This window comes from Hyaena hyaena, unplaced genomic scaffold (genome assembly GCF_003009895.1).
Source record: "Hyaena hyaena isolate Hyena2069 unplaced genomic scaffold, ASM300989v1 scaffold_102, whole genome shotgun sequence".
NCBI lineage: Eukaryota > Metazoa > Chordata > Mammalia > Carnivora > Hyaenidae > Hyaena > Hyaena hyaena.
This window is the reverse complement of record NW_024080734.1, coordinates 2,329,983-2,342,683: the sequence shown is the minus strand read 5'-3', so window position 1 is coordinate 2,342,683 and position 12,701 is coordinate 2,329,983. Positions and strand designations below refer to the sequence as shown.

The following is a 12,701-nucleotide window of genomic DNA, read 5'->3' as shown; positions in this document are numbered from 1 at the left end:
GTCCTTTGCTGGACCCCAGCCTTGCCTCCGCCAGTGGGAGAGATGGACGTCAGAGGCCACAGACAGCCACTGTTCTTGATGCAACTCCTTGCCTGTCAACTCCCACAGGTGCCCCATCCCCTTGGACCACCCTCAGCTTTCCAGGACCGACCCACTCTCCAAGATGCCCTCACATCAGACCACTGAGAGAGCGTGGGCATCATTTCCCTACCTGCTACTGCACAGGGGAGAAACTGAGGCCCAGACAGGCCCTTTGCAGAATTTGACCACTGGTAAAGAGGGAGCATGGACACTGAACCCAGAGACCTGAATTCAGCTCCCAGCCCTGTGTTCTCCTGTGTGTTCTTGAGCAAGTGGCTTTACCTCTCTGAGCATGAGGTTTCTTATACATAAAATGAGGCTCTTCAATAGTACCTCACTGGTATAAAACTTAACTGAGGGGGTCAAACAGTGTCCTGTTGTGCCCTCTTTAGGCTCTGTTGCTTCAGGGAGTTTCACTTTCATGAAATGTTTATGCTAGAGGCTAGCATAAAGTGGGGTTAGGGGTTATCTCTTCCAGCGCTGCTATTGTTCTGAGGCTGCAGCTCATTGGCTGATGTGATCACATCCCCCTCCCTAGGCCAATCATCTTCTGATTGACCTACATGAGTCACCCACCCACTCCCAGAGATGGAGGTGGATTCTGCTCCTGGGCATTTTAGGGACTGGGAATGAGGGTGGGTTAGGTTCGCCCCGAAGGAAAATCAGGAAGGGTGAATTATGTCACGGGAGGGCAGTAACTCCTACCACCAGTGCTCCTTCCAACAAAAACTGTTCACTAGAAAAGGGCCTCCCCTAGAACCTGAGCTCAGTGAATATGGTTGAATGAACGAACCCGGAGTAAGCTGATTCCCGGCAGCCTTGTGTAGTCAAGAGAATACTGAAGGGCAGGGTTGTGGGGGTGGAGATGGGGGGTATGGAGGCCACCACAGCTCACAATCCTGGGTGGGTCCTGATAGCCTTTGAGCCTTAGTTTGCTAATCTGGGAAATGGGCTTGATGGCGAATACCTGCCGTAGAGGCATGTGGGCGGATTAAAGTTTGGTATTTTAACTACTTAGTAACTGCTAAGCATGTTATCGGTTGTGGTCTATATTCATTTATCTTCAGCAATGGGAGGTGCAGCAGGGAGCTCTGTGTACTCCCCAGAGAGGGCTGGTTGGGAAGAGATTTAGAGTTCAGGCTCTTTGAGCAAGGCCAGCCACATTCTGATCCAGATCTGATTTCACTCCCTGCTTGCTGTGTGACCCGAGGCAAATCACCACGCATCTCGCAACCTCTGTTTTCTCATCTGGAAGTTGGGGTTACTGATACTTGTCTCCAAGGGCTGGGTGGAGGGTGAGGTGAGAAATGAGGTGAGAAATTCCATTTAAGGCCCGTCCTGGCACAGAGTGAGTGCGCAGGCAGTGTTAGCTGTTTTTATCATCAGCCTTTATTACGTCTTCTGGCATGGAGGTGATAGATTGCTGCCTCAACCAGACTTCTAAAGAATGTGATTTTGGCGAAGTCACTTTCTGCACCTCGACGCTGCCAGCTAACCCCTTTCTGGCAGGCTCTGGTCTTGGTAATCCGAGCGAGGTGCTGGGCAGCGGGCGCTCCTCGGTGTTGATACTGGCGCCCAGCTGGAGGCCCGGCCCTGTGGTCAATGCTGCCTTTCAGGGCGACGGGCAAGGCAGGTTTTGTGCGCTGATGGAAAACGGTCCCTGCCTGGGCCTCCCCGACTTCTGGGAGGAAATACTAGTAAGGAAACCCAGGAAGAGGTGACTCGAAGCCTCCTTGACCGGCTCTCAGGAATGAAAGGTGAATGATCGAGGGGGTGGCGTTTGCCCAGCTCAGCTCTCCCCCATGCTGCCCTGGCTGGGTGCTGCGAGAGCACGGTCAAGGTGGTCGCGTGCTCACCAGGCCCTAGCCCTGGCTGCCTGCCAGGCTCTCCACCTTCTTCCTGGTAAAGGAGCAGAGTGGGCCCTACCTCCTCTTCTGGGTTTGGAGAGGAGGAGGAGCGAGAGGGGTGTGCAGTGTGAAAGGGTGCTTTGATGGTCCTCTTGCGGGCACTCAAAAATCAGCCTTCCCGGAAGTGAAAGGGTAGGTACGCAATCAGGTGTGAGAGAGAAAGAGTGTGTGCACATGCGAGTGAGCACCAGAGCGCAAGTGCCCAACGGCTGAATTCATGAGTTTCTTGGGTGTTCTCGACAAGCTTTCAAAACAGAGTTTAGGGGCGCGGCCCCCACTTACGGGGGGGCGAGTGAGCAGGTGAGTTGTAGCACATGGACTCACCCTGGGTTATGGCCCCACAGGAAATTCCCTCCCCTGCACTGGGCCTCTGGGCCTCATGTGGAAGGGACCTGGTGGAGGAAGGGTGTGCCGGCCAGAGTGCAGACCTGGGAGCAGGGCTGCGTCCATGCAGACTGGCCCTGTCACCTGTGCTGGGGACTCTGCTTCAGTCTCCTCTGACTATCTGTGCATGAGATAGTCATAGCACAGGATGTAGAGAGGTTGAAGAGATGAAGGAGCTAATCCACGTGGAGACCAGTGACCTTGATCAATGGGAGACCATTGTTATCATCGCAGGGGCCCCTGGGGGCTTGGCAGCGCTGTTAAAGGAAACAGTTACCTAGCCTGAGAATCAGTTCACAGATGAGCGTAAACATTGCCTGTTGGCATCATCCCCTTCCACAAGGTTCCCTGGCGGGGTTTGCCGCCCCCTCGCAGTTACCCCTCTCCCCGCAAGCATGCTCTCTGGTCACTGGCAGTAGAGGGTGGGCCTCCGGCTGGACCTTGAGGCCAGGGTGAGGGTCTCTCTGTCTCTGCGGAGAGGGTGCCCTGTGCGGGGCTAGCCTGGGAGCTGTCTCGTAGGTTCCTGTGGGCATCTGGTCTTAGGGCTTCTGAGTTCCGGAGCTGATAAGGGAGACCGTGTACAGCAGGGGAAAGTGTTCAGGGTCTTGGAAGTTATTGGAGCTCGGTTCAAATTCTAGTTCCAGCCACATCCCCTCTGTAAGCCTGTAGAATGGGGACACTGAGGTGCTGGGTACTCTGGCGTCCTGGGAGGGGATGCGAATGCTCACTGTTGTTCTTGGGGTGCTAGGCCTGCAGGGGCCGCTGGGCCATCACCATGGAGAGGAGCGGTTCGCAGAGCTGTCCTGTGAAGTGAGTGGCGCGTGATACTGTCCTCAGGAGGGGACCACAGGGCAGCCCGTTTTCTGTGTGCTTTCCCACAGATGGCTAGTCAAGGGCTCCAGACGACCGGCCTGCCCTCTGGGCCCATGTTGGCGGCTCTCTTAAAACACCCGAGCCCCACGCGGTGCCGTGGGTGAATGTTCCCAGCGGCCCTTGAGGCTCATGGGGCCGCCTGAGGGCCTGTGGGCTCTGTTCCCTTTCCCTGACACCAGCTCCTCATGGGTACTTTGCTTGCACCGCTCACGTGTTCTTTCTGTCTCTCTCTCAGTTCTTAAAATTGTGGTAAAGTATGCATGGCAGAACACTGACCATTTTTAGCCCTAAGAGTACAGTTCAGTGGCACTAAGTACATTCACAATGTTGTGCAACCTTCCCTACTGTCCATTTCCAGAACTTTTCCATCATCCCAAACAGAAACTCTGTGCCGTGAAACACTAACTCTCCATTCACCCTGGTGGCCTCGATTATATGACCTGTCTCTGAATTTCACTCCTGTAGGCATCTCACGTAAGTGGGTTCACACGATATTTGTTCTTTTGTGACTTGGCTTTTTTTCATTGAGCATGAGGTCATTATGTTCTAGCATGCGTCAGAATTTCCTTCCTTTTTCTATCCAGCGAGGCTGTCGTTCAGGATAGAAGGAGAAATACAGAGTTTCCCAGACAAAAAGAAAAGAGAAAAAAGAATTCCCTTCCCTTTCAAGACCAAATAACATTCCATTGAAGGTATATTCCACTTCTTGTTTGTTTATTCATCTGCGGATGGACATTTGGCTCGTTTGCACCTTTTGACGCTAGTGGATAGTGCTGCTGTGAACATTGGTGGACAGACCTCTGCTCTGGTCCCTGCTGTCAGTGCTTTTGTGTCTGTCCGCAGGGCCATGGTGGTTCTACGTTTAACCTTTTGAGAAATCCCCAAACTGTTATCCATGGTGAGTGCCCATTTTACCTTCCCACGAGCAATGCGCAAAGGCTCCAGTTTTCCCACATTCTCACCGACATTTACTTTTCTTCCTTTCTTTTTCTTTTAGATTTTATTTTTAAGTAATCTCTACACCTAATGCGGGGCTCGAACTCACGACCCTGAGATCAAGAGTTGCATGCTCTACTGACTGAGCCAGCCAGGTGCCCCTGTTTTTCATTTTTCAAAAAACCGGCTCAGTTGGTTGAGTGTCTGACTCCTGATTGCAGCTCAGGTCATGATCTGCGTCGGGCTCCATACTGAGTGAGGAGCCTGCTTGGGACTCTCTCTCGCTCTCTCTGCCTCTCTCCCCTGCTCATGCTCTCTGTCTCTGTCTCAAAAGAAATTTTTTTTAGCTATCCTTGTAGGTGTGAAATTCCCCCCCCTCTTTTTTTTTTTTTAATCAAATAAGCAGTTGTTATGCCAGTGAGATGTGTCTAGGAAGCACTTGCACTGCACTTGGTAGGAACTTAAAACCTCTTCATTTTACTTTTAACGTGTGGGAGATATGCAAATGAACGTATGAAATGTTCCATTTAAGGTTTTTAAACAACATGCAGAGAGTGAAGGTGCCCTTTAAATCTCCCCATTACAGGCACCTTCCTAGCCTGCTGCCGGACAGCATGTTTGCAGAGTTTTCCATGCATTTGTGTGCAGTTGTGAGCATTTATGAACAGTTTTCCACTCAACATTTTTTTAAGTTTATTTATTTTGAGAGCGAGAGGGAGAGCACCAGTGCACACAAGCCGGGGAGGGGCAGAGAAAGAGGGAGAGAATCCCAAGCAGGCTCCATACCATCATTGCTGAGACCGGTGTAGGGCTTGAACCCAGGAACCGTGAGATCATGACCTGAGCAAAAACCAAGAGCTGGGCGCTTAAGCGACAGAGCCACCCAGGCGCCCCAATTTTCCACTATTACAGAAGTGTGTCCTACCACTTCATTGTTCAGTGACTCGGCCCTCTTACCCAACAGTGTAGCCATCTTCCCGTGTTGGTGTTTGTAGGGACGCTGTTGTGGATTTTTACTTATCGCATCATGTGGACGCGCTGTACTTTAAACAACACCGGCATGGGTCGCCGTCGCCGTCTGTCATGCGCGCTCCCCGCACTGATGCGATGAGCAGCGCCGGCCACTGTCAACAGCGGAGGGTCTCGTGCCTCGGCCGTGGGCCTCTCCGAGCTGGCTTCCGGGGCGCGGTTTCCTGCCTGGCGGCCTCACTCACCCTCTTTGTCTCCACCCTGCAGGCCAAGAACAAGGAGACGGGTGCCTTGGCGGCCGCCAAGGTAATAGAGACCAAGAGCGAGGAGGAGCTGGAGGACTACACCGTGGAGATCGACATCCTGGCCACCTGCGACCACCCCTACATTGTGAAGCTCCTGGGAGCCTACTTCTATGACGGAAAGCTATGGGTAAGGGCTACCCGCCCGCCCCTCTTGGTCCTTGTGGCCGGGCGGGGGCGGGGGGGTGGGCAGGCTGGTTTGCAGCTGCCCGTTCTTCCCTAGTGTCTGCTCTGGGGGCCGGGCTGGGGTGAGAAGCAGGTGACGTCCTGGGTGCTCCAGATCCCCTCTCCTTCCCTTTCTACAATAGCCTCCCCACTTTTGGGGGTGGGGGCAGTGGCTCGGAGCAGGAAGGAATTCTTTTTGGATGAGGGAGGGACAGAGAGAGAGGGAGAGAGAATCCCAAGTAGGCTTCATGCCCAGAGCCTGACACAGGGCTCAATCCTGTGACCGTGAGGTTGTGGACCTGAGCCAAAGTCAAGATTTGGACACTTCACTGACTAAGCCACCCAGGTGCCCCATGGAATTCTAAAGCTATTCTGTCGGGCCTCAAATCCTAGCTCTGCCACTTACAAGTTAGAGAACCCCAGGCAAGTTCTTAACTTCTCTGGACCTCAGTTTTTCCCAACCGTGCGATGGGAGTAATAATACTACCTAGCTCATTTGGTTACTACAGGCATCAAATGAAATAACTCATGATCAGTGCTTCGAAGCACACTGGCAGGTGGTGCAAGAGCCTGGTGACTGTCGACTGTTTTATTGTTTGTATAAGTTATATTATTTGTGGTAGTGGCGTTATTACTACCCCCTGTGGCTGCTGTGTGGGGATTCTTTTCAGTGGCGGCACCAGAGAAGGGGGTCCCCTAACACCCCTTGTTCTCCGTCAGCAGCCTCGTAGCTGGATGTGCACGGTGCCTACGCAGCTTCAAGCCCCGCCTTCCAAGCGCAGCCTCACTCCCAGCCTCTCTAGAGAAATTCTGCAGTGTCCCTGGTTTTCGTAGGGCGTATCTGTGCTGCAGAGTGCTTGTCTCATGGACACCCTACTGGGATGAATGCCTCTCAGTTAATAAAACCCAGACTCCCTAGATCATACGTGTCTTTTCAAACTATTTTTTGGCAAGTGTTTTGTATGTGGAGCAATGTGTTTATGCTCCCGAAACTCAGCTCAACATTTGTCACAACCTCATGTGCGGGAAAAGTCGCCCGCGAATTCTAGATGCAAGTGGAAGACTGTCAGAATCACAGGTAGATAGATGTTTTGCAAAGACAGCCAAGGGCCGGCTGGTGCTGAGCTGAGAGCCCAGCCCAGGTCCCTGTTGCTGCACATGGCAAGGCTCACGGTGGTTCTGGTGGTTACGAGGGGCTGTTCTCAGCATTCAGCCTCCTATCGTGATAGTTTATTATGTGTAGAGAGCGTGTTACTGTGTTTTAGTTATATTTTAGGAAATTAATGGGGAGTTTGGAGTTGATGTAGTGCTTTTTATTTTTTCCCATTTAAAATAAGGGGAAATGGGGTGCGTGGGTGGCTCAGTCGGTTGGGCGTCCAACTTTAATCATGATCTCGCCATTCCCGAGTTCGAGCCCCGCATCGGGCTCCCTGCTGACAGCCCAGAGCCTGGAGCCTGCTTCGGATTCTGCGTCTCCTTCTCTCTCTTCCCCTCCCCACTCCTGCTCTGTCTCGCTCTCTTTCTCTCTCTCTCTCAAAATAAATAAATAAATAAATAAATAAATAAATAAATAAATAAACAAACAAACAAACTAAGGGGAAATAGACCCCAGGTTGGGTTTTTTGGACCCATCAGACTACTGATGCTTGGTGGGGAAATCTGTGTTTCTTTTTTTTTTTTTTTTTAATATTTTTATTTATTTCTAGGAGAGAGAGAGAGAGAGAGACAGCGTGAGCAGGGGAGGGTCAGAGAGAGAGGGAGTCACAGACTCTGAAACAGGCTCCAGGCTCTGAGCTGGCTGTCAGCACAGAGCCCGACGCGGGGCTCGAACCCACGAACCGCGAGATCATGACCTGAGTGAAAGTCGGACGCTTAACCGACTAAGCCACCCGGGCGCCCCTGGAAATCTGTGTTTCATTTGAGAAAAGAATCCTGCTGTTGAAGAAAAACCAAAGAACAGTTTAGGGAAACCACTGTCGTGGTTTATCCCTGTCATTTCACAGAAGTGAAGGAAGCCAGTGTCCGAGGGGAGTGAGAATGTGGCCCCCCAGGCCCCACCCAGAGCTCTGTCCGCTGAAACCACCTCCCCTTCCAGCCCTGGATGGAAACCAACTTTCCTTTGCCTCTCTGAGCGGCTCTTTGGAACCCCCTAGATGTCACTGGGAGGATACAACCACTGCCCCCTGACTGCCAGCTGCAGATTCCAAAGCCCTTCCTCTTCCAAGGTCTCCAGGCTCTCCAGGCCCCCGGGAAGGGGCGGAGCCTCTTGCTCATGGCCTCATACCTGAACCTGCCTGTTTCCTCTATCTTGTTCACAGAGCTGCTTTTCAAAAAAGTCTTTCTTTTAAGAATTAAATACTGTATATATGATCCCTGGAGAAAAATAAGAGGATACAGAAGAACAAAAGAAAAAAAAGGATTAAAACCACGCAAATTTTTGTACCACAGATAACCCCTAATAATAGAATATATTTTTTAAGGTTTTAAATATATACACATATGTACCCATACCCACAGGTTTTTAAAAGAAAAGAAAAATTGGTATCCTATCCCTTACCTTTTACTCTTTTTGTTTAAGGTCTATTAAGAACAACTTTTCATGTCGGTGGGAGAACACTGTGTCTTCATATTTGACTTTTCTGTAGAATTCTATCTTCTGGCTGTGCCATTCTCAGTGCTGGGGCATTTAGGCTGCTGCTTTTTTTTTTTAATTTTTTTATTTTCTATTATAAACGACTTTGTGATGGACCTCTTTGAGTTTTTTTGCATGCTTGTCTGTGAACCTCTTTAGGAACATTTTTAAGCTTTTTTTTTAATTAAAAAATTTTTTTTAATGTTTATTTTTGAGAGAGAGAAACAGAGTGCAGGCGGGGATGGGCAGAGAGAGAGAGGGAGACACAGAATCCAAAGCAGTCTCCAGGCTCTGAGCTGTCAGCACAGAGCCTGGCATGGGGCTTGAATTCACAAGCTGTGAGATCATGACCTGAGCTGAAGCCGGATGCTTACCTAACTGAGCCACCCAGGTGCCCCTGTTTATTTATTTATTTTTGAGAGAAAGAGACAGAGCACGAGTGGAGAGGGGCAGAGAAACAGGGAGACACAGAATCCAAAGTAGGCTCCAGGCTCTGAGTTGTCAGCACAGAGCCTGACGCAGGGCTTGAACTCATAAACCGCGAGATCATGACCTGAGCGGAAGTCAGACACTTAACCGACTGAGCCACCCAGGCATCCCCTAAGCTCTTTTTTTTTTTAAAGTTTATTTTTGAGAGAGAGAGAAAGAGCGAGAGTGGGCACGCGTGCGCTCAACCATGAGTGCGGGAGGAGCAGAGAGCAAGGGAAAAAGACAGAATCCCAAGCAGGCTCCACACTGTCAGCGCAGAGCCTGAGGTGGGGCTCGAACCCATGAACTGTGAGATCATGACCTGAGCCGAAATCAAGAGTTGGAGGTTTAACCCACTGAGCCACCAGGATCCCCAAGAAAAACATCTTTTGTATGTCTGTTCACATTATTGATTGTGGCTGGGTACCAAGTTCATTACTTTCCCAGGTCCAAAGATAATACCAACCATAGCCAACGTTTTTGAGAGCTCACTGTGTGTTAGGCCTTTTGCTGTGAGTTTTACTTCTATTAGGTCACTGAAGTTTCATTCTGAGGTTGTTCCTTTATCCCCATCTTACAGATGAAAGTGAGAAACAAAGAGATTAAGTAAGCCCTCCTCCCTCCTGCCCTCGAAGGCCACATAGCTAAAAAGTGACAGGGCTGGAACACCAGATAGAGAAAAAGAACAATTCATAACTGGGCTGGGACTGTCACGAGGTGGTTTAAATGGATACATGAGGATTTTCTGCCCCAGAGTTGACTTTGGCCCGGTACTTTCTTCCCCAGGGCTGCTGCTGTGGCCAAAACCAGTTCTCACCCTCCTCTTTGGTGGCTTCCCCTATAGCTTGCACTTGTCATTTTGTAGACCCTTAAAGGTACCATGTTCTCATTTTTGAGGACGTGAGTTTTAGACCTTGTGAAATCCTGGAAGGTGCTGGAACGAGGTGGATAACGGAGAAAGAGTCTCCAGCAGAAGGGGCAGCATGGGTGGTGGTGCGGAGGCATGAAAGTTGTGGCATTTGGATAATCGAGGATCCGTAGCCTAGGATCAGGGCAGCATGTGGTGAAAGATGAGGGCAGTAAGTAATTGGAGGCCGTGACGTGCAGGGCCTCGAATGCCAAGGTGAAGAGTTTGCACTTGACTTTTTAGATCAGTGGTTCTCAAGCTACAGCTCCCAGACCAGCAGCAGCAGGCCTTGGGACCTTGTTAGAAATGTAAAATATTAGGTCCCAGCTCAGACAACCCTGCTGAATCAGACTCTGGGTGGGGCCCAGGAGTCTGTGTTTTAAGGAGCCCGCTAGGTGACTCTAATGCTTGTTTAGTTCGAGAACTGTTTTGGGTAATGGGGGCTCAGTGGCAGTTTTTCCCACAGGGGAGGGACACACGTTTTGTGTTCTAGTAGAAAGAGATCAGGTTTGAGGGGACAAGAGTAAAAGCTTTGAGGTCAACCAGAAAGCAGTAAGAAAAGGATGTACGATGCGGACATCATTTGGACAGGAAAGACTTCAAAAGGAAAGTTTGAGCTGGATCTTGAAGGATGCATAGGAGTGCTCCAGAGGGATGGGAGGAGGAGAAGGAAGGGCAGTCTAAATAGACAGCATCTGCAAAAGTTTGCAATGGAGAAGGCTTGTTCTAAGATAGAGGGTTGAAAGATACACCTACCTGTTGGTGTTTCCTTCTGTATGATGGTTCTTGGGTCCAGCCCCCGGCTGTGCCATGGTGGTGTCTTCGACAAAACCAGCCCTGGACCTGGGGCTTGGGCTTTGGCTATTGCCCAAGTGTCCTGGACCCTTGCCCCAGCCATGACATCCAGGGGCAGCCCTCCCCTCCGGATGGGGTGGGGGTCATTCACCAAAGCACCCCGCCTACAGTCAGACAAGATTAGCTCATTTTCTTCCAGAATTTGTAATCTTAGCAAAGCCCTTTAGTGGTTCCTCATGCTCACTTCTGCTTTTGAATATCAAGTGGTGCAAGTGGCGGAAAAACAACTCAGAATATTCTAGACCAACACCATCCAACAGAAAGGTAATGTGAGCCACATATATGATTTTAAATTTTCTTGAAAAAAATTTTTTAATGTTTATTATTTTTGAGTGAGAGAGAGACTGAGTACGAGCAGGGAAAGGGCAGAGAGAGAGGGAGACACAGAATCCGAAGCAAGCTCCACGCTCCAGGCTGTCAGTACAGAGCCTGATGCAGGGCTTGAACCCACAAACCAGGAGATCATGACCTGAGTCAAAGTCAGAAATTTAACCAGCTGAGCCACCCAGGCACCCCTATAATTTTAAGTTTCTTAATAGCTATATTGAAAAAAAAGAAACAGATGAAATTAATTTAAATAATACAATTTATTCAACCTAGTATATCAAAGACATTATTTTGACATGGAATCAATATAAAAATTATTCATGAGACATTTTACTCTATTTTTCATTCTAAGCCTTCAAATCCAGTGTGTGTTTTACACTTAGAGCACGTCTCAATTCAGGAGCTACATTTTCATCAGAATTGTATATTTATTTATTTATTTTTAAATTTTTTAAAATGTTTATTTATTTTTGGGAAACTGAGACAGACCACGAGCAGGGGAGGGACAGAGAGAGGGGGAGGCACAGAATCCAAAGCAGACTCCAGGCTCCGAGCTGTCAGCACAGAGCCTGATGCGGGGCTCGAACTCACAAACCACGAGATCATGACCTGAGCTGAAGTCAGACTCCTAAGCAACTGAGCCACCCAGGTGCTCCCAGAATTGTATATTTATATGTCATAAAATTTAACATTGACAAAGTGGATGCAATGTTGTCTCCACATTCTTTTTTTTTTTTTTAAATGTTTATTTATTTTGTATTTATTTTTGAGACAGAGACAGAGCTTGAGGCAGGGACGGGCAGACAGAGAGGGAGACATAAAGTTGGAAGCAGGCTCCAGGCTCTGAGCTGTCAGCACAGAGCCTGACGTGGGGCTTGAACCCATGAACTGTGAGATCATGACCTGAGCCGAAGTCAAATGCTTAACTGACTGAGCTACCCAGGCGCCCCTGTCTCCACATTCTTAAATGTTTCCTAGTAACAGAATTGAGTGTCACATTTTAAATTGGAATTAATTAAAAGTGAATAAAGTTTCACCTTTCGTTCTATACTAGCCATGTGTCAAGTGCTCGATAGCTTTGTGTGGTTAGCGGCTACTAGATTGGACAGTTTGACAATGCAGCTTTGGAGGTAGACCTGGGGCCCCAGAATGAGGGAGTGCGGGAAACCCGGGGCCGCCCCGAGGACTTTCCTTTGGTTTACAACAGCCCCTCCTCACCATCATCCCTCCCGCCCCCAACCCTAGCCCTGAGCCACATCTTGGTCTCTGGGAAGGTCTTCTGACGGTCGGGTCTTTTCCTGCAGGTGTTTGGGAGTGGGAAAATGGGATGATGGGAAATATTTAACAGTCATGTGCCACGGAGAGCAGCCGTGGTGTGTACCATCTGCTAATTTCTGTGGTGTGAACATTCCCTCTTTGGTTCATTTCAGGCTACAAACGCCATGTCACTAACAGAGTTGGAAAGAGGTTTGCCGTAGTGCTCCATGATAAAGTGTTTCTGCGTACAGATATGACACATGTAAATAATTCCAGGAGTATAGATGACAGTAGAATGTGATTCAGTCACTAGGGAAAGGATGGACTTTGAGTGTCTGTAATCTTTGTTTTCAATGTAAGTCCAAAAATTGTAATGTTATATAACTTAATTTTTAATCACAGTTGTGTTTAACAGCTGGCTTACAAAATTCCTGACAGTTTCACAATCAGTTTCCCAAGCCAGGGAATGCTAGCTCTGGCATTCTGCTGGCGCCCGCCCGGAAGAGTGTTGACTAAGCCACAGAACACTACAGCTGGGTGGCACACAGCCATCCACTCATTTGAAAGATGAGACAGCTGCAGGCCAGAGAGGGTTTGGGATTTACCTGAGGTCACACAGTGAGTTAGTCACAAGGCCA

At 49.4% G+C, this 12,701-nt stretch overlaps 1 protein-coding gene across 1 annotated transcript in view; it reads left to right on the top strand.

Annotated features, from left to right (window-relative positions):
* STK10 (serine/threonine kinase 10) overlaps nt 1–12,701 on the top strand; it is a 118,899-nt gene that overhangs the window by 20,294 nt on the left and 85,904 nt on the right. Inside the window, exon 2 of the mRNA XM_039235714.1 lies at nt 5,418–5,582. Within this exon, the coding sequence (XP_039091645.1) occupies nt 5,418–5,582 (165 nt within the window). The remainder of the gene's footprint in view (nt 1–5,417; nt 5,583–12,701) is intronic.